The 20178-nt window shown below is 35.9% G+C and overlaps 1 protein-coding gene across 1 annotated transcript in view; it reads right to left on the bottom strand.

The window, feature by feature from the left end:
* Nucleotides 1-20178, bottom strand: part of HSD17B4 (hydroxysteroid 17-beta dehydrogenase 4) — a 62981-nt gene that overhangs the window by 22612 nt on the left and 20191 nt on the right. Inside the window, exons 12-17 of the mRNA XM_059873628.1 lie at nt 16942-17048; nt 16038-16271; nt 15562-15613; nt 14169-14240; nt 12447-12550; nt 9760-9825 (exon numbers count right to left, since the gene is read on the bottom strand). Of these exons, the coding sequence (XP_059729611.1) occupies nt 9760-9825; nt 12447-12550; nt 14169-14240; nt 15562-15613; nt 16038-16271; nt 16942-17048 (635 nt within the window). The remainder of the gene's footprint in view (nt 1-9759; nt 9826-12446; nt 12551-14168; nt 14241-15561; nt 15614-16037; nt 16272-16941; nt 17049-20178) is intronic.

Here is a 20178-nt window from a genome sequence, read left to right as displayed (position 1 = left end):
CATAGCAGATTCATGGGTAGCTGATCCCAGTATCAAAAACAAACAATATCCCAAAGTAACACTCCAAGCTATTGAGAAGACTTTTGCTTGATGTTAAATATTCTCTTTGTTACTAAAAAAGTAGATAAACACAGATTTATTGTGTTTTATATACTATGAATGTGAATAAATCTGAGAAATGATGAAGAATATGGCTACTGTACTTCAGATTTCTCTCCCTGTGCAGCTTTAGTGTTTTCATTATCAAATCTTGTATTTGCTGTACACGCAGAGCAGCCAGCAGTCCATAGTATGAGAGATCTCAAAAGCCAGCCTATGCATATTTCTGAAAAAATACTTTTTTCTCAGGTCAACAGATTACAATGAAATCCAGTGACTAAATGATAGTATTTTTACTCCCTAGTAAAAATTTCCCAGAAATACAGTGAAAATCAGTACATTACATTAACTGATGAAGATTCCAAGAATTTAGCAGCTTAATTATGATGACATATACAAATTGAACACAGATTTAATTGAAAAAAGCTTTTAACCTGAAAACAAATTGTATTTTAGTTAAGCACATTACTGGCCTTTAGAACACGTCAGTAAAAATTTTTTCCCAGCATTTTGAACTAGGACAATAAAAAATGGTATGTATTTTTTTGAATGAGGGTAAGTTGTACTAAATTCTGTTTGGAGGAAGATTTGGAGCAGATTTCTGTTTGGAACAGATTTCTCAAAAAGAAGGATGAAAAAAAAAAAAGATTCCTAAAAGGAAGAATTTTTTAATATATGCCTAACACTGCTTTTCTATCAAGTCTGAAGCAGACAGTGTAACTAGAAAGGTTCTAAACTCTAGTTATCATTTTAAACCATAATGCATTTGTTTTCTTTTTTAACCTGTTTATATTCAGATAATTTCTCCCCCATCTACAGCTTTAACACTAAGCTCTACTTCTCTCTTATTTCTCATAACAATTTTCATCAATACAGCATGTGTTTTGAGCCTGAGTTAAAGTGGAATGTAAAGATCTTGTCTCTGCTTTCTGTGAGTGCAGGAACCAGACACTAAAAAGAGCAAGAAGAAAATGGTAAACTGCACCACTTGCATTAGCATGCAAATCTTAGGAAGGCAAACTGTAAGCTAATACCTCTCTGTAGCTGTTTACATATTTCTTTACTGGTTTTGAAACACTTTTCCTTTTGGAAAAAAAAAACACCAGTGGATCTGGAATTTGTAACTGTAGTTTTATCTTTGCCAAAAACATGTATTTATTATAACTTTTTTTTTCAATTATCTTCTAATTAATTGTATAATTCCTTGGGAAAATAATGAAGACTGTAAATTTAATACTAGTGTAAGTTCAGCTGGGTCTGTGTTCAGGATTCTGAAAAAGACCTAAGAAAGGGCAAAAAATTTCCTGAATATGTAAAAGTTATAACACTATGAAAGACATTTTTAGTGAGACACAGACCCATACTGTCTTTTCACACAAGTAAATTTACATCTGAAAATCTTAAGAGACTTCTTCGACAGAATTCTATGAAATAGGCCATCTTCCTTCATTACTCAAGTTTTCTTTCAAAAGAGTCTGAAATATAACAGCAAATTGCTACTCAAGAAAATGTTGCCAGATATTAAATTATTAAATAATTGAGTGACTTCATAGCTAAATTAAAATTCTAGGGTCTTACTGTCATTCTTCAATTAATTTGAATTTTTACAAAAGCTGTCAGGAGGCTATTTTCACAAAAGAGCTGTTGCAATAACTTTTAATTCTAGCTAAATAACATTTAGTTGCAGTACTGGAAAATTCAATTTATGGATCATAACAAAAAAGACAAATTTCTGTGTAAGCCCAAATCTCAAATAAAGCTAGGCAGCTGTTGCTTACTAAAACTGTAATAAGAACTAACCATTTATTCAGAGTGATAATAAGCACTACTTTGGAGACAATACTTGTACCAAATGGTTTTCAAATTTACTGTAGTAAAAATACTTGCGCTTTGCTAGCAAAATAAATGTAGCAGTTAGAAAACAAGTGGGTTTAGAGAATTAAACGTGGTCAATGTATTTAACTAAAATTCTAACATATTAATCTGGCAAATGATACTTGTCTTTTTGTATTTTCAATACCAACAGTGACATTGGTCACAGCTGGAAAAAACACAGGCAGAGCTGAATAAAACAGTTACAGTAGGTTTCTTTCAGATTCAGTGCAGCCAAATCAGGTCTGCCAACTGCATTTAGCACAATCTTTGGTAAATCTTCATTATAAAAATTACAGTCAACATGAAAACAGAACTGCTTTAATGCCTTGTTGGCTCTACTTTCTATATTCCCCCAGTAAGGACATTTCATAAGTGACAGCATTCTGGGGTACGGGGGAAAAAGGAAACCAAAACCTAAGCACCAACCAAAGATGCAACCTTAAAAGATTACGAGAATCAACTGATGTAAAGCATTAGATTGAAGTCAGTCATAAAATGGTTAAATTGTTCTCCAATTAATAATACAAACTGTCAAGTCTCATTTCCTAACAATTTAGAAATTCTGACAGACCACAAAAGGAAAGGTGATATCAAGCCTGTCGGTGCCAATTTTTCAGTCTTCCTGCAGACTGTAATAAAGGTCAGTGGTAAAGCTGAGGAAAGAGGAAGCCAACTATCCACATATTTTTCCTTCTAAATGGGCAGAAAAATACCTCTACCAAAAAGCTTACCTTACTAAGTAAAGGTGTGTATATATGAATACATGTATGTACGGACATGGACATGCATTTATGTATGTACGTATGTTTTTACAGGCTATTTAAGACAAAAAGTAGTCAAGTCATCTTGTGAAGAAAACATCCACAATCTCATCAGCATGTGCCAATGGGCTCTCATTCACATTAAGAACAGTGAAAATTTCCAGTTAAAATGGCAATGTTGATGTTTCAAGAACTCAAATTTAGCACAGTACTTAAGTAATTCACTGTACACAAAACTTCCCCACCCTGCACTATTAATGCATTTTCTGTTTGTCCATATCAAATGTTTTTCAAATTTAGTATCAACTCACATATTCTGACACAGACTGCAAAACATTAGTCACTTTTCAGCAACATGACAAATATGCAAGAAGCCTTTCCCTTAACAATGCCTCTCAATTAAAAAAACTACATTTCTTTATTTTAGGGAACTTCAAATGGATTAACAATTTCTACAGCCTCTACTAAGACATGTATAGACAAGGGGAGGAAACAAAGTCAGTAAGTAATATCAACTTGTCGAAACAAATTGACTGCCAGATCCATACCTTTTCTTTTATCACCTTAATACACAAAATTCTACCATAATCTAAGCTCTCAAATATTTGTCAAAATTTCCATGATTAAACCATTATATTCCGATCTTCCCAACAAGAATAAATGCAAAGGACTGGGGGTTATAAAACTTGACATTATTAACAAACTTTCAAAGTAATTACTATTACAAACACTTACTATACAACAGTTCTGGGAGTACTGTTTATGCACACTGAAACTTCTAAACAAACGACAGAAAGGTTACCAAACCTTAGCAAAGATTTCACATCCCTTTGTTTGGTTTCTATCATCCTTTCTTGTTTAGTACTTTTTCTTCTGTCATGCTGTACATGTTTGTGAACCCACATAACATCGTTTTCTCTATCATGAAACAAATTATTTATACTATAAATAGAAAAAAAATCACCGAATCTCTCAGGAGGCTCTTTTGTGCTATTGCCTGAAATTCATTTAAATTTACATACCTTTAGGCAGTGCTATACTACTGTCTTTACAGAACAGGATATAAATTAGAATCTGTTCTACAACCATATTTTGCTGGGAACTCTGTCATACCTTTCCTCAACGGCTTGCATTTTCTCCTGTTTGCTGCTCACACTGCATTCATCAGTGTAGATGCACTTCAGTAGTGCATCTGATCCCACCATCTTTTTGTGGGTATGAAGACATACTTCCTACACTACGCTCTTAATTGCTTCAATAACTCTTCTGTCTCTGCTGACACACGGATTCCATCTCCACTGAGACATCTTCCCTCAAATACTATCATGCTGCCCTCATGCTTGTCTCTCGTAAGCCTGGTTTTATCCCTTTCCTGCTACAAATCTAGTTTAAAACTCATTTAAAGAGCCCTGCTAAATCCTGTGCAAAGACCTTTTAGGCTATTGAGATGGGTGTACCCTATCTGTTGACTGCAGGCCTGCTGTTGTGCAAACTGACCTATGATCAATAAAGCAAAAATTATGCCACTGACACCAGGCTGAGAGCCAGCTATTGATCTGATGGGTCTTCCAGTTTCTTCCTTCATCATTCCCTAAATTGTCTAAAACCACAAATATTTACATATGCTTAGGATTAAAACACATATGAAGACTGCAGAATAAAAGATGGCTTTCCACAGATAAGGATTCACATTTGAACTACACATAAGCTTGGAAGAGTGTTTTCACACCATCCACAGGTATAAAGTAAAGCCTCATAATAATGGACCTACTGGCAACAGATAGAAAACATTTCACAGTAGATTTTAGCTTAATAATTTATTAAGCATTCATTAAATGCTTCCCATGCTCCACCTTCATTTAAAAAATTCTTCTTAGCAAGTTTTTATTGTAAAGTCCAATCTTTGACAACAAATCAGATTTCTGCATAATTGTCTTCACAACTGCTTCCAGTTATATTAGGAACTGTAATTTTAACTGTATTTGACACAGTAAAAAACTAAAGTCAGGTAGCTGCAGTGTGAGCAGGACTGCAGGACTGAGAATGACTCAGGAAGGGAAGGTGACTCCTGCAGTCTTAATCACAGGATGCTGATGACACTGCTTCAAACAGGACAGGGGCGAATTACTTTTTCCCCTTTCAGAGAAAACAAAAAGTAACTGTATGTTTGAAAAAAAACCCAAAGCACTAAAAACCAGCAATTTCTTCATATTGTGGCAATCAATGCTAGATTTACACCTGGAACAGAAGGCTTTACATAGTTTTTTTTTAGACTAGTCTATGTATGATTTAACTGAATCTCTTTCAAAATCTCTGAATGAGTAAATAATCATATTCACTTACATAGTGTATATATAAGTATATATGTATGTCTCTTTTTTATGCTGCTAACTGTATCACATCCAGAAAAATCACCATCTGATGCTGTATGCCACTATTTTAAACATTCTCTGTACAATTACAATGCCTGAAACATTTATAAACATTCTTGCTTTATAGATTAGAAACAACAAGGAGAAAAGGTTGTAACTGTCAAGCAGCAGAAACAAATCGTAGCTCTCCAATGGAAAATTTGAAGGCCCAGCTTTTTAAAGCACCTCACATTTCTGATGTACAGTTTACAAGCTCTGAACACAGCCTCTGTGGATTTCAATTTCAGCCTGTGCTGCTCAGACATCCTCCAGCTAGTTTTACTCCCAAATTCCATCTTCCAAATTCTATTGTCTAATCCTCTCCTACCAGTCACTGATTAAGGTGCACCCATGCCTGAGTGCTTTGGGATATCTGGGTGACAGTGGTCCACAGACCAAAGCACAGAAAATCCACTGTCAAACAACTCAGTTCCAACCAGTCTCTAACCATGAGATAATTTCCCTCTCATTACTCTTCAGAATGCAACCTGTTGCAATAAACAACATAGGAAAAACTGACTTCCTACACTGCCTCAGTTGATGCCTACAGCTTTTTCCTCGCATGTGGAAGGAGTTCCTGATGAAGAGGGAAACAAACACACCATTCATGCCAGCATCACTGAAAACTGTATCATTAAACACTGAACATAAAGCAGATTAAGACTACAAACTCCACAACCCTTACTTGGAATTTTTATCTTTTTAGATATCTGTAACACTTAAAACACTATCATAGTTTTCCAAATAAAAGCAACTTAAAAATGACAGGATATAAATAAGCTCCTTTAACCGACCAGTATTTGGCTCAGCTTCATCAGCTCTAAAGAAGAATTTAAAATTCTTGAAAGCAAGAATGGCCAAACTGCCTAACCCTGGAAGACTCAGAGCAGAAGTACCATGTGTCTAATATCTCCAAGCTGCATGGAAAAGTAGCTATAGCAGAAATCTACATGTGATGACTCACATGATGCTGCATTGCAGAGTCTTAAAGAGTTCACAGTTGCATGTACACAGCTGGTTCAAAAGCATTACAGGCTGAGACACCATATTTTTCAAAACCTGTCTAAATGTTCATTTTTATTTTTTTGTCATGTCTATTTCTCCCTATTGATATAAGTAACAAGCACACAGAGTCAGATCTGAGTGGGAGAATGCTATAGAGAGATATATGACACTGTTGCAAACAAAGAGAATTTTTCTACTGGCAAATATTTTCTAAAATTACTAGATGCTCCACTGAGATGAGCTGACATTAACAAAAACTTGGAGTCCTGCAAACTCCACATACTACAGCTTTAGTTTTGCCATGTCGCAAGCAAAACAGGTAGCTTTCAGGAAAAGGTGAAAGAAAGAGAGAACACTGAAACTGAAATTACGTGGTCAAAAATTTCATCCTGTGCACTACTGTTGCAGTGTGTATTTGTTGTCACTACACTGTGTATTCTGAATATTTCTGATACTTGAAGATAAGAACAGTTTTTTGGAAGGAAACGTGTAGAATATCAGAACACTGAATTATTCCACAAGCTAACAAACAAATCATAGAAAGTCCACAACAAATTCAAGACACCTAACTAGTTTCCTTCCTCAGAAGTAACTTGTATTAGTTAAGGTATTATCCACTTAAAATAAGGACTGCAACTTACCTTGTGTGTCATCAGAAAATGAGTTCCCAAGAAATCAACACATTTGGGAAGAGAGTGAAAGCTATATGCAGACAAGATTCTCCAGAGATACAGGTCATTCCCTGCCTGTTAGTTTTCATTGCATTAGCAACTATTCAGCAAAATCAGTTTGATTGATCAATTTAAGCACCCAGTTTGAAAACTGTCAGGACAAAAGCTCTGTAACTACATTAAATATTCCCTACAGGGTTGAAATTGAATGATCCATTCCTTGCTAATGGCTGATAGTCAAACACCCTCTAGATGTCTTGATCTTCTGTCAAAATGTCTATTTAATTCAAAAGACTTACAGCAGTGTCTCTAGTAAAGTAAAGTTCAGGTTACAGAGAGAGAACAAACTAGAAAAATACCACCACACATGCACATCTCTACAGGGCAAGATGCAAAAATTGTCATTTAGTTCTTTGCAGAAAAATTCACACATTCAACATATTTTATGTCCTTCTTCAGCAAGATGCAATTTTAAGCTTTAAAGGCTTTTAGAAGATCAGATACTTCTAAATTTTTCTTAGCCACTTTTACCTTTAAGCAGCTTACATCATGGTACAGCAACTCATTCATAAGCACTGGCTGCAATTTAAAGAACTTCTAAGAAATGGGTACAGATCTGAGAGGGATAAACATATATTATACCTCTTGCTATTAGTCTTTGATACCACTAACCAAAAGGATTACTTTGTTCTGCCAACGGTCACATAGCACAAAGATTTGTCAAGGAACTGTAGGTGGCTGTACCCTCTCTTCTGCTGAACACACGGTGATGGGCAGAAACAGTTATTTAGCCCTCCACTCCCAGAGCCCTCCTCACTAAGCAGTGCTTCATCTGGTCTGCAACATTCTTCCTCTAGGAAAAATCCTACTGCCGTAGAGTTAGAAGTGAATAAACTTTCAAGGTAACTACAGTCATTACCTTAAGTGAAAGACAGGTGTGTAAATATTTCTAAATTATCCATGGAAGTGTATTTATGAGACAGTTTACTACAGAATCATGATATAAAAAGGGAAAAAATGCTAACTATCAAGAGCAGTTTAGCCATGTAATTATGGTGAGTGTCACAACTATCACTGGACATAAGTACAGTTTAAGTTAAATCAAATGCCATCTGCAAACTGACTCTTCCAGTTTGTTTTATACTCTGTACCAATTCAACAGTTGAATGGCAACAGTCATTTCTGCCAACACACTTTTCATTTAAACACTAAGACATTCAGAAATTTCGAAGCAGTTTGTGTGCCAGCTTCCATTTTCTAAAGAAGATTTTGTGCACTTATGTGTCATTCCACAGACACATAAATGTAAAATCTTGGTAAATGTAAAATATTTTCCCAAGCTGTCCTTCCCATGAAAGTCAGTATCTGTACATAAAGTTCCCAAGTGCTACACGTTCCCCCCTCCTGTACACCCATCCTGTCATCACCCTGAAACAAAAATGCAACTGAATAATTTGGTACAGAAGCCTTCTTGTGATTATCAAAGTCCACTGGCTGTGGCTCCTCTAAGTCCTAACTAGAGGTTAATTCTCTTTATATATCTACCTGTCAGAGTAGATCTTAAAAAAAAGCAAGTGAAGTGGCTACTCTCTGCTACTTGTTTTATTTCCAAGAATCAATTTTGCAATAGCAAGTTTCCCAACTTCTTTGTCATAGTGTTTTATCACTATCTTTTATCTCATACTTCAGAGAATTTTGTGCACAATAACAATTCTAGACATATGGGTTTAAGGCTCAGAAACTAAAACTACCATATGAACAAGCAATCATAAATACCATGTGAAAACTGATGAGCCTGGAATCAATTCCAATATAATTATGCAGTAGAGAATCTTTCCAACATTCAAAATAAATACTTATAAATACTGAATCTTTAGAGATGCTGTATCTCATCTAATAAAGGGTCAGCTGCTAGAAAGCACTTTCCACCACATTTAGCCAACTGCCAGGAGAAAAGTACTCCCTCACCATTCCCTGCTCTTTGCTCACCTTGCCAATTTTCAATGAAGCCTATTGAGAAGAATTTGACACCTGTACCTCCTAGACCAGTGCTGTAAATTTTAGGATGCAGCCAGTACATCAGTGACATAAACAAAAATGCTGATCTGGTGATTTTGGCTCTTTCCCAGTTCAAGTGGGTATGGCTAACTTGGACTTCAAGGACAAGAATCAGCTGGATGAGACTTAATTTTTCCATATATAATCAGAGAGAGGCTAAGGAGACATTGCAATTAGCACAGTTCAGCGAATGCTCAACATTTTAATTCCATCTTCCAAAGCTACAGCCACCTGCCATGATTAAACTGATTTTGGAAACAACACTCCGTGTCCTAACGTTGGTAGCCCCCAGTTTTCCTTTCTTGTTTGTCTGAAACCTGCAGGTTTACCTTGAGAGGAGATTATATTTCTTTGCACAGGTTTCTGCCTAGGGAAAGCAGATGCCTGTGAAGCAGTGGGAATGTGGACAAACAGAAACATATCCGGACAGTGTCTGTCAGTATGTCAGGTTTCCCTTGACTCCTCCTACTGCACAAATTTAACTTTTTCAAAACTGGGAGCCACAAGCAATTCTTTTTTTTTTTGGTCAAAATGCGGTTGTTTGCACCATGTGGTGTAAATTTCAGGAAGCCTGAACCTTCTTTTCAAAAGTACAACAGAGAACAAACATTCACCTCCTCCTTCTATACAAAATTCGTAATAAACAATTATAAAATTTCATCAGTTTTAAGAAAAGAATGTTGTACACAGTACATTAAACACACTGTCATAAGGTAGAAGAAATTTTAGCTTTACACATACATACACACATAAACATAAACAAGCAAGTATAAATACCTGAGGTATATCAGAAAACCTACACTATTAATTAACATCATTTAGCACTCCTTTCTCCAAACAAAACAAAGATTTCCACACCTGAAGAACACAAAGCTTTACCTGATCAGCTGTTGTAACATCAGAAATTACAGCATCAGGGGTTCTCTGGGGTGGAGCTGCTGTTAACTAAAGCACAAGTAATAGTATCATTAGTATTTCACAGCAAAAATCTTTTATCCATACCTAACACCAGTTATGTATAAAAGGAAACAATATTTACCACATTGGGAAGGTTCTTCCTATCATTTCTACATTTATAGACAAATAGAAAAAGATACTTAGTCCAGAAAACATCACTCATGAAGGTTAGCCTTACAAAGATAGTGATTCTGAGGCATCAGATCCTGCCTACTGTTACATGATTCACCTGATGTGTTTGACAACATTGCTTCCAAATCATCCAAAAAAAGCCAAGAATTATTCACTCAGAAAAAAAAAGTCATCTCACAGAATAGTAAAATGCTTTGGAACACAAAAAAAAAAAAAAAAAGAAGCTTTTAAAATAATACTTTAAGAGGCACAATGAAGAACAAAATTATTTACTACCTCACTTGAGGACTCTGTTTCATTACTTTTCACCTTCATGAGTTTCCGGCTCCTTTTTGTTTTACATTTTTTTCTTTTACTTTTTTTTTTTGCAATTACATGCTGCACATTAAGCCCCACTTTACTGCAAAAAAGCTGTTCCTTGTGCAATCTACAGATTCATAGTTCAGTTTCCAAGACATAAATCTTGCCAACAGACTGACAGAGAACATCCTAGATCCTGACAAACATAAAGTACACCATAACCAATTCAAGCTATTAAAGTAGCTGAAATAATTTTTTCTCCTCTACTCCTTGTATTTTCAAAACAAACAAGTCCAGAAAGAAACCAGCTTAAGCTCTAAAATGAAAGGAAGCAAACTGATTCTCACCTGTAGTAATTTCACTTATCCTAATTTGTGTAAGGTCTTTACCAAAGGAAAGAGAAATAAAAAGAAACCACGTGTTTAGCAGTTTCATGTCTAATAAAAGCAAAGGCTCTACAAGGCCATTTGTTGGGTGGAAGACAAGCACTCCTCTTGTCACTTCAGAGAATCACAGTGGACCTACACAATCAGCTTGATAACAAGAACATTTCCTAAACATGCTCTCAAAACAAGCGTGACTTGCCAATCTACTTCCAGCCTTTTTAAAGAAACTTAGCTTGACCTACTGAGTCATTAAAACCAGCCAACATGTGAATAATCAAAAAAACCCCTCTACCCACAGGTCAAGAAACCCTTAACTCAAGAGGAGGCACATGACTTACACTGCTCACCACTGACCTCAACTTGGAAATCTGCTCCTCTTGACTTGCAATGCATTTTCAAATACAATAAAAGTGTTAAGTGACAAAAAGACACACTACAACATATGTCTGCTCAGCTTGGGATTTCTTTTTGCACAGAGGGGCATGAAACTTTTTATTAATTGGGAAGTTCTGCAAGGAAAAAGCAGGAAAATCTACCATTGGAAAACTAGCCCCCTGCATGCTGATGCCTCTGTTGAAATTGCTGTATCTTTTGTGTTAAAGAGATTACATTTGGGGGATTTTTTTTTTTTTTCTTTTAATCACGGGAAGGAGCTGCCTGAAACAGTATTCTTCAAATGTTAAAATGTAAAATAGTGTATATAACATTCTTACACTTCACTAAATAGAGTGAAAAAATTGCAGTTGCCTGAAGTGCAATGTTTAACTAAATGCCAAAGCACTACACTGGACTCACTGACGTCATCACAATAGGTTAGCCTTGAACCATAGGGTTTTTTACATGCACTGCTTATAAAATCTGATTGCAGAACAAAGGGATCCTTCAAAGACTTCAATACACTGTCTGCAACAATTTCCTGTGAATTTTTTTATACTACAGAGAGGCTCTTAAAAGCAGCAGGCATTTCAGTACCTGATCTGTAAAGTTTCTATATTGTAAAACTTCTATATAATTGATACAGGTTTAAGTAAAAAACCCTGTAAGTTTACATGCAAAAATTCCAAAGAACAACACCTACAATATTTCAGACACATGAAACCTAGGTATTTCATTATTCATGTTCAAAACCACTGAACTTAACATACCTTCTCATTCAATTGTTTATTACTGTAGTGCCTCAGGGCTCTAGTTAACAAAACCAACATGAAGTCACAGCTGACACTGCCCTCAAACTCAGCATGGAAGGGGACAATAGCAGGTACCCAAATAGCTACCTCAGACATACACACTCTGTGTTCATGTGACAATGTTTGCTACCTGCTAACTCTCTGAAAACAGGAAAGTTCAGCTCCAAACTATAATGCTACTTCTCTTTTCCTCTTTATGCTTTCCAAGCCTCTTCCATACAAACACATAGATTTCAAAAGAGCTACACCTAGAGATCCTTTCTAGAAACTGCAAGCTCAACTCTAATACTGCTTTCCATTAGGATATTCTACCATTTCAAATATTTCAGTGTAGGAATATTTCCTGTGTAATGTTAATCAATTCACTTTTCTCTCTAACTCTCAAAACAAAACCACTGGTTTCCCAAAACCTGAACAATACCTTTTCACTCAGACTCTGCAGGGAACAGAAGTATTTAAAATCCATCTGAGTTTGCTCAGCCACACTGCTTAAATGCTAGTTTACACTTCCTCGTTCATATAGCTAATATTTTTCTTGCAGTGCTGAAAGAACTCTTTATGTGTTTGGTGGGGTTTTTTAAAATATGGATATATGTGGATTTACCTTGGCCTTTTCTGATGCTCGTTTTCCACCAAATCCTCCAGCTCCAACAAAAAACAAAGAGAACTGATTATAACAGACGAGGTCCTTTCCACAATAGGTATTCACTGAAACACAAAGAAGAGGAAGGTCACTTATTGTCTTCAATCTCCTTTTTCATACAACTAGCATGTGTTGTTACAAGAGACAAGTTCAGATGGAAGCTTGACAAAGCTCATTTTAACAACTGACAGTGGTCACACTTTCACACTGCACTGCTGCAAGTCACTTTCCTAGTAGGGAAGACTGATGATATGTTTTAAATAATAAATGAACTTTATCTATTTGGAAGCACTAAAATCAAAAAATGAGCTATCAAAATGGTGACAACATTCAAGCTGCTAAAAAAATTTGACAACACAGAACTGAAATTAGATTTATCTCAGCATCTCAGACTGTATTAATTTATTTAAATATAGAATTGTACCATAAAATATGATGTATTAAAAGCTACTGAGAATAACCAGTGTGTTAATTAGATTATGAACTCATACAAGAAGTGGTACTAGCACCTTGTATGAGAAGAGTTCCAGAGTTCAAGGACACTTATTTCTTCTTTTGAAGAAGTTAGACTTCTTATACTGAACTGAGAATCAGCTTCCTATTGTGGTTCATAGCTATTTCACTCCTCTACACCTCAGACTGGAATTCACACAACTTTGTTAATAATTTATAATGTTAATAATAATTAATATTTTCTTAATAATGTTAATTTCCAGTTCTAGAAGAAATTTAAAAACCAGACACTCCACTCACAAAAAGAACTTCTGCATGTAGCAGGAATAAACAGGCTTCATATTAGCCCATTATGAAAACAAAACACAGCTATGAGGACTAGTCAGTAAAAAACCTTTAACAATTTTATCTGACCACTGAAGGAATAAAAGGCCAACTGTGTTTAGAGATTCACAGTCTATAAACCTAACTCTTTCTGTCTAATTTCCCAAAGGACCTTGGTATAATCACATCTAATGAGAGTAAGATTCTGAAAACTTCAAGTTATCAATTTCTGGAGACATTCTCATGCTCTAACTTGGATTTAAAAGGAAGCAAATGGGTTTTGTTTAGAATAAAATAATGCAGGCATTAAAAAAAGAATGCAGGACATGCTCTCAAAGATCGATGCTTTACAGGTGGGTCTACGTAACATAATGTATAATATAACATAACATAAAATATGTTAAAACATACATAACATAAAATATTATTAACTTTTGCAAAACCACCCACAAAACACGTGCAAACACGCAGACACACACCCCTTCCTGTGGGGTGGCTGAATATAAACTGGCTACCTTCAGGCAGGAGAAAGTATTATTATTAAGAACTTATTAGGATCTGTTTGCATACTGCATTATTCTACCTGCACAGGAAGAAAGTGTTCTTATTTCAGTATGTTAACTACTCAAGAACAATTACACTTTGATCTGTTTGCATGGTGCATTGTTCTGCCTACAAAGGAAGAAAGTGTTTCTAATTCAGTAGGTTAACTGACCAAGAACAATTACACAGCCACATCTCACTGAGATTTAATAAGCTAAAAGTCTTCTCCGTGGAAGGGCTGGCAGTTATTGGTATAGCTAGTTAAAAATGAAGCCTAATAAATATAACTGCACCCCATCAAAAGCCATAAAACATTTTACCTAAATATAACTGCACCCCATCAAAAGCCATAAAACATTTTACCATCTATTAGCAAGACTGCTCCTGATCCTTTGTCCAGAATATCAGCAACAGTTGAAACTGACCTTAATTCTCCTGTAAGAATAGAACATGGATACATTGTAAGGTTTTGATTCAGGAACATAGCCCACAGATCACTCTTTACACTTCCTTATTAACTTACTAAATTCCCTACCTACCACTATCATTACTGTTGCTGTCATTATTATTATTAATTATTATTATTATTGTAATTGTAATTCTAATTGTAATTCTAATTCTTATTATCACCATAAGCATTGTAAAAGTCATATTATTTACAATCATTCTAACAACAGTGTCTGGGAATCTTTGCAAATCTTGGTTTGAAGATCTGAGTGTTGTTTTGCTTGGGGTATTTTTATATAACTTCTGGGGTTTTTTTTTAAATAGAATTTTGTTATAGTTCATGTATTCAGAGCTAAACACATTACTTTTTAGACTCAAACATTGAACTAGCTTTGAAGATAGCAATAAGTTCAATCATTTAAGGACTGTCCACAGATTTCAGGAGGGCTGAGGCAACCACAGTCTTACAGAAGAGAAGCTCGGCTCAGAGCCCGGGCACAGGGATCCCTGAAATTTGTCATAGAGGTTACCGCATTAGAGACACACATGTGTTTATAAATCAGCCTACAGAATGCAAAACCAAAAACCTTTATGAAGTCCTGGCAATCCATTACTAATCATCAACTTCTTCGTATTAAATATAATTTTCATATAGTTTTTCGTTTCAACAAAAAATCCTGCCATTTACTTGTGGCTTGCAATTTTTTTTTTTTTTGGTTACAATCTCAAAAACTTAATTTTTATAAACTACCAGTGAGGAAATCCAGATATCCAAGATATCCACATGCATATCTTGAATTAACGTAAAAAGTAACTCTCAGATACTGTAATCGGGGAAAACTCAGCCATCTCTGAAAAGAATTTGCTACTACAGTAACTAATGCCTTGAGAATTTTGACAGGAAGAAAAGTAATTGTTATCAGGTTCCTCATTAGGATGGCCATTTGTTTTTTTACATACTTATTTTACATCTTATCCTCTTACAGGCACACAGACACAATCAATGCTGAAGAATTCTTAGGCAAACATCCCAAAAGTTTTATAATACAACCTTATTGAAATATTTTAGTTTTGGTAGTTAGTATCAAATTAGGTATGTACTGTAATTGCTTACTGTATCAAAGATGATGCATACTTTACTAAGTATACTATATAAAACACAGTTTCAGAATTCCTCCAAGAACACAACAGGTTGCCTCTCTTTTCCCCCACTACAGTTTAAAACAAAGCTTCCCTGTTTCCATTTACAACACAGCTACAGAAACTGTTGTCATAGTGAAAAACACATCAACAACACAGAAGAACTGACCTGAAGTTGGTAATGGTTTATAAAGCTCCAGATATTGCTCACCATGCAGCATCTATGTAAAGAAAGACAGTGCTCTAATAACAATCAATAGATTGCTTTCTCCCCCAAGTCAATACACAGCTATTTTAGAAAGTGTCCAGAGCAAACAAACTAAAAAAAACCCAAGTTTTATTCTTTTGTTTTTCTAACTTCATCCCCAAAATGTTTTCAAATAAAGTTTTAAGCTTTTATGGTTTAAAAAAAGCATAGTGAACACAAAGTAAAATTGAATATCAAATTCATCATATATCTCATCATAGGAAGATGAATTAGACAAGTGAAGTAAATGAATAATTTCTTAGGATATAAGAATACAAACCACTGAATTTTTAACTTCTAGAACAAAAAGAACTTAACAATATTACAAAAATACTAACTGAAGTCACCTTTCAGTTATATGACACACAAGCAAAATTAGCTACTTTACTCTTCCATACCCTTGCAAGATCAATATTTAGTCCTGAAAGAGAAGGAACACCATCAAACATCGATGTCTGAGCAGGAATTACTCCAAAGCTAGGTAAACAGCAGAATTCTTCACTTCCTTCAAAGAGAAATTTTAGGTGGTCTGGATCCTTAGTAGACATTCCCACACCAAGTGCATATAGAATAGGCTCCAAGTGAGTGTATTTATACACATTGGTACCCAATTTACGGCCAACAATGCTTGCCTGGAAATAAGAAGTCAACATAAAATAAAAATCAAAACCATTTAATATTGAACTTGCATTCATTCTGTAATTCTTCTGTCAAACCTGATGTCTGAGGATTTTCTTTACAGTCACATGTACACATAAAGTATGAGTAATAAATACACTATAAAATATTAATGCATTCATTGCAATACAAGCAACCCAAATGCAAGCCATTATACCTTGCTTCAAGCAATCTACCTCAAGAATAAATGGTATATCTTCATACAGCTGCACTCTCAGCAGTGAATAAGATTTTTTCAAAAACAAACCACAACTGAAATAATTAACAGCATAATAAGACTGAAATGAGGAAAAATTATCTATAGAGAAGGAGCCAGAGCAAAATGACACTGCCCAACAACACCCAAGCTCTGTCACTTTTCTGAGTAATACCCTAATTAGAGATGCGTAACAGAACTTACAAGCGCTTAGATTCTGCATTATCCAGTCTATTCAGCCCTAAGTTTTCCTATCATCAATTCAAGTCTGGAGATGTTTTTCATTCTGCTTCCACCCTTCACATTTTAAACCCCACCCTTCTTTTTTGCAGACAGCAAGCCAGAGTACAAGCTGGGCAGCAACACTGGTCTCTCTGCTCAAGGTTTTCACCCAGCTTTGAGTGCGTCTGGTAGACAGATGTACTTACTGTGTCAACAGAAGAAGAGACCACTGATGCAGAGCTTGTTGAATTCATAGAAACATTCCCTTGAGATTCTATCTGACTTAGAGCATCGCTCAATACACTTATGGATTCTAGAGAAAGGAATTGAAAAAAACTCACTTTTAGATAACCATACATGACACACTCCAGTTACAGACACAAAACACACACATCAATCAGCAAATGAGATATAGCCTGGTATTTCTCAGTTCACCTTTAAACACAGTAAATATACATCTGTAAATTGAGCACAGTGCTGCTGATTTATTAAAATTAAGGATATTGATCTAGTACCAATATCCAACTATGATGGACAGAAACTCTCTAAGAGCTTTAAGTTAGAAAGTGTATGTTTATTGTGATGCAGGGCAGCTTGTGGGATAACTCCCAAATACACACCACAATTTACAGGTGATTACAGAGTCCTTTTATCAATACAAGTATCGAATACCCAAAATACAAAAACATATTCATAACTTTGGTACATCACATTCCCCGCTTCGTAGGTAATTAGTTCAAAAGCTATTAAGCATGTGTAGTTTGTTCCTCGAAATGGGTCAGTGGTCTTTTTCATGGGGAGGGGTCCCAAAATTAGGAAGTAAATGAAGTCTTCCTCGTTCTGACCTTTCTAACTTTTCAATGCAAATATGACATTTTTTTCCCATTCCCTGTCTTCAATTGGTTTCAGAACAGAGAAGGCCTACAACTGTCTTATGTTCCTAAGAGCTATTTATCAGTTTCTATATTCTTCATTAGAAACCCAGCTAACCAAACATTATGTTGACAAGCAATTATTAGTTAACTACTAACTCTTAACTTCATCAAGACCTACCCATTTATTTTGATTAACTCTAATAAAGCTTATCTCTAACTAAAACCTCAGCTCCTCTAAAATCTCTAAATTCCTTAAAGTTTATGTTTCACTGCATTTTATAAGCATTCACATAAAAGTAGAGGAAAGTGATTTCTGCACAGGTTCTATCAGTTCTGCACCCACCAGTCAACCATGATGACACTTATCTCAATGTGTTAAGGAGAAGATAATGAGTGCTGTATGTTTCAACTGTCTGAGAAGCAAATATATGAAAATTACTACTGATTCTCTTACGAGAATTATTTGCAATACAAGTCACAGGTCTAGTCTCCCGACTGCTACCCTCTTTCCTGAATCAGACAGACAGAAAAACAAATAAGTCTGAGACTGAACAATGACAAAACTATAAATGAGATGATGCGTGGCTGAATTCAGCTATGGTCATGACAGGCTACCAAGAACAACTTGTTCCTTCAAGCTTAATAGGGGTAAAATCAACATTAAACATTAGAAAGTCTAAAACAAAAGGTTATGAGAATCTCACACAGAAAAATAAAAATTTGTTTAAATCAGAGGAGTGCAAAATCATTTCTTAACTACCTCAATGCAGAGTTACTCCCCTCCACTTCAAAACCCCTGTGCCCATACTGACTTGCACTGCTGCATGCACTAAGTCAATGTTGCTCTATCATACAGCACTACTCTAAACAGCCTGCAAGGTAAACTGCATGCCCTCTTGCAGAATCCTGTTTTCCTGAACTATCTCTTGCTTACCAGTCTCGCTGCCAGAATCATCATAACATTTGTTTGTAGCCTGAATCTTGTGAAGAAAAGAAACATCTAAGAAACAAACATATGTTATCACCTCTTCTGCCAAAGACAAGCTTCCTCTTTGGATACAAGCTCTGTCACAATGTGACACGAGGTTATGACACTTAAATAATGTGAAAATGTGCAAAACAATATTTCTAATTTGTAAGAAAGGTAAGGTAATCTCTTTTATCCCTTTCTTCATTCATTAAATGAAAAAAAGAAAAGCAATACAGAGCTATTGGGAGAAGTAACAGACTATTTCTACTTTTTCTTCATGAACAAAAGGAAGGTTTCACATTGCTTTAAAATCTTCACAGGAGAATACAGGTTTGACCTCCAAGCAAAGCCGAATGTTTCCTCAACTTAGCATGGCCACAAACTACTTACATGCTGGAATATAAAGATCACTTTTAATGGTGAGACCTAAAGATTAACAACATGCATGTTTGACAAAATTATTTGTCATAATTAAGATAAACAGTATAAAGGTAATGTGTACATTAATAATGGTGCAGAATACTAAAATCTCCTCTTCAAGGAGTCTTTCTTCCAGAATGTATGATGTGAGTGGACTGTAAAATTGGTGAGCTGTGTCTGGCTGAACACTAAGGAGATCACAGAGTCATAGAATAGTCTGGGTTGGAAGGGACCCTTTAAAGGTCAGCTAGTCCAATTCCCTTGCAATGATCAGATACATCTTCAACTAGATTAGGTAGCTCAGAGCTCCATCATACCTGACCCAGAATGTTTACAGGACGGGGCATCTACTACCTGTCTGTGAAAAGCCTGTTCCAGTGTTTAATCATCCTTTGTAAAAAACTTCTTCCTTATAGCTCACTTAAATCAAGCCTCAGTTTTAAGCCACTACCTCTCATCCTATTGCAACAGGCCCTGCCAAAAACTTAAGTAAAGACTGAAAGACTACAAAAAGGTGTCACTGAAGTCTCCTCTCCTCCAGACTGAGCAAACCCAACTCTCTCTGCCTTTTCCTTTATAAGAGGAGTTCCATCATTTTTATCATTTTTGCGGCCCTCCTCTAGCCTTGCTCCAGAGCTAGTCTGTCTTTCCTGTTTGAAGACTGCAGAGCTGGATGTTGTACTCCAAGTGGAGAGGAGACCTCTGAGGGGCAGAATCAACTCCCACAGCCTACTGGACATATGGTTCTTTTGATGCACCCTGGGATGCAACTGACTTTTCAGCCTGAAGGCACACATTGCCAGCTTTTGGCCAATTTTTCATCCACCAGCATCTCCAAATTGTTCTCCACAGGGATGTTTCTGATGCCTCAGCATCTTGTACTGATACTGGGGCTTGCCCCAGCCTACGTGCAACACCTTGCACTTGGCATTGTTGAAGCTCATGAAGCTCCCATGGGCTCAGTCATGCTTGTCCAGGACCCTCTGGATGACATCCCTCAGCTGTGACATCACACTCCTCAGCTCAGTGCACCCTCAGCAAATGTGCAGAGGGTGTACTCCATCCCTTATCTATGTCATTGATTAAGCTACTACACAATCCTGTTCACAATACAGGCCCCTGATGGACAGCATTAATTACTGATCACCATGTTGACATTGAGACACTGACCATCCAAC

Source organism: Haemorhous mexicanus, chromosome Z, assembly GCF_027477595.1.
Source record: "Haemorhous mexicanus isolate bHaeMex1 chromosome Z, bHaeMex1.pri, whole genome shotgun sequence".
NCBI classification, from domain to species: Eukaryota; Metazoa; Chordata; class Aves; order Passeriformes; family Fringillidae; genus Haemorhous; species Haemorhous mexicanus.
The sequence above is the reverse complement of the archived record's forward strand: the minus strand, read 5'-3'. Positions and strand labels throughout refer to the sequence as shown.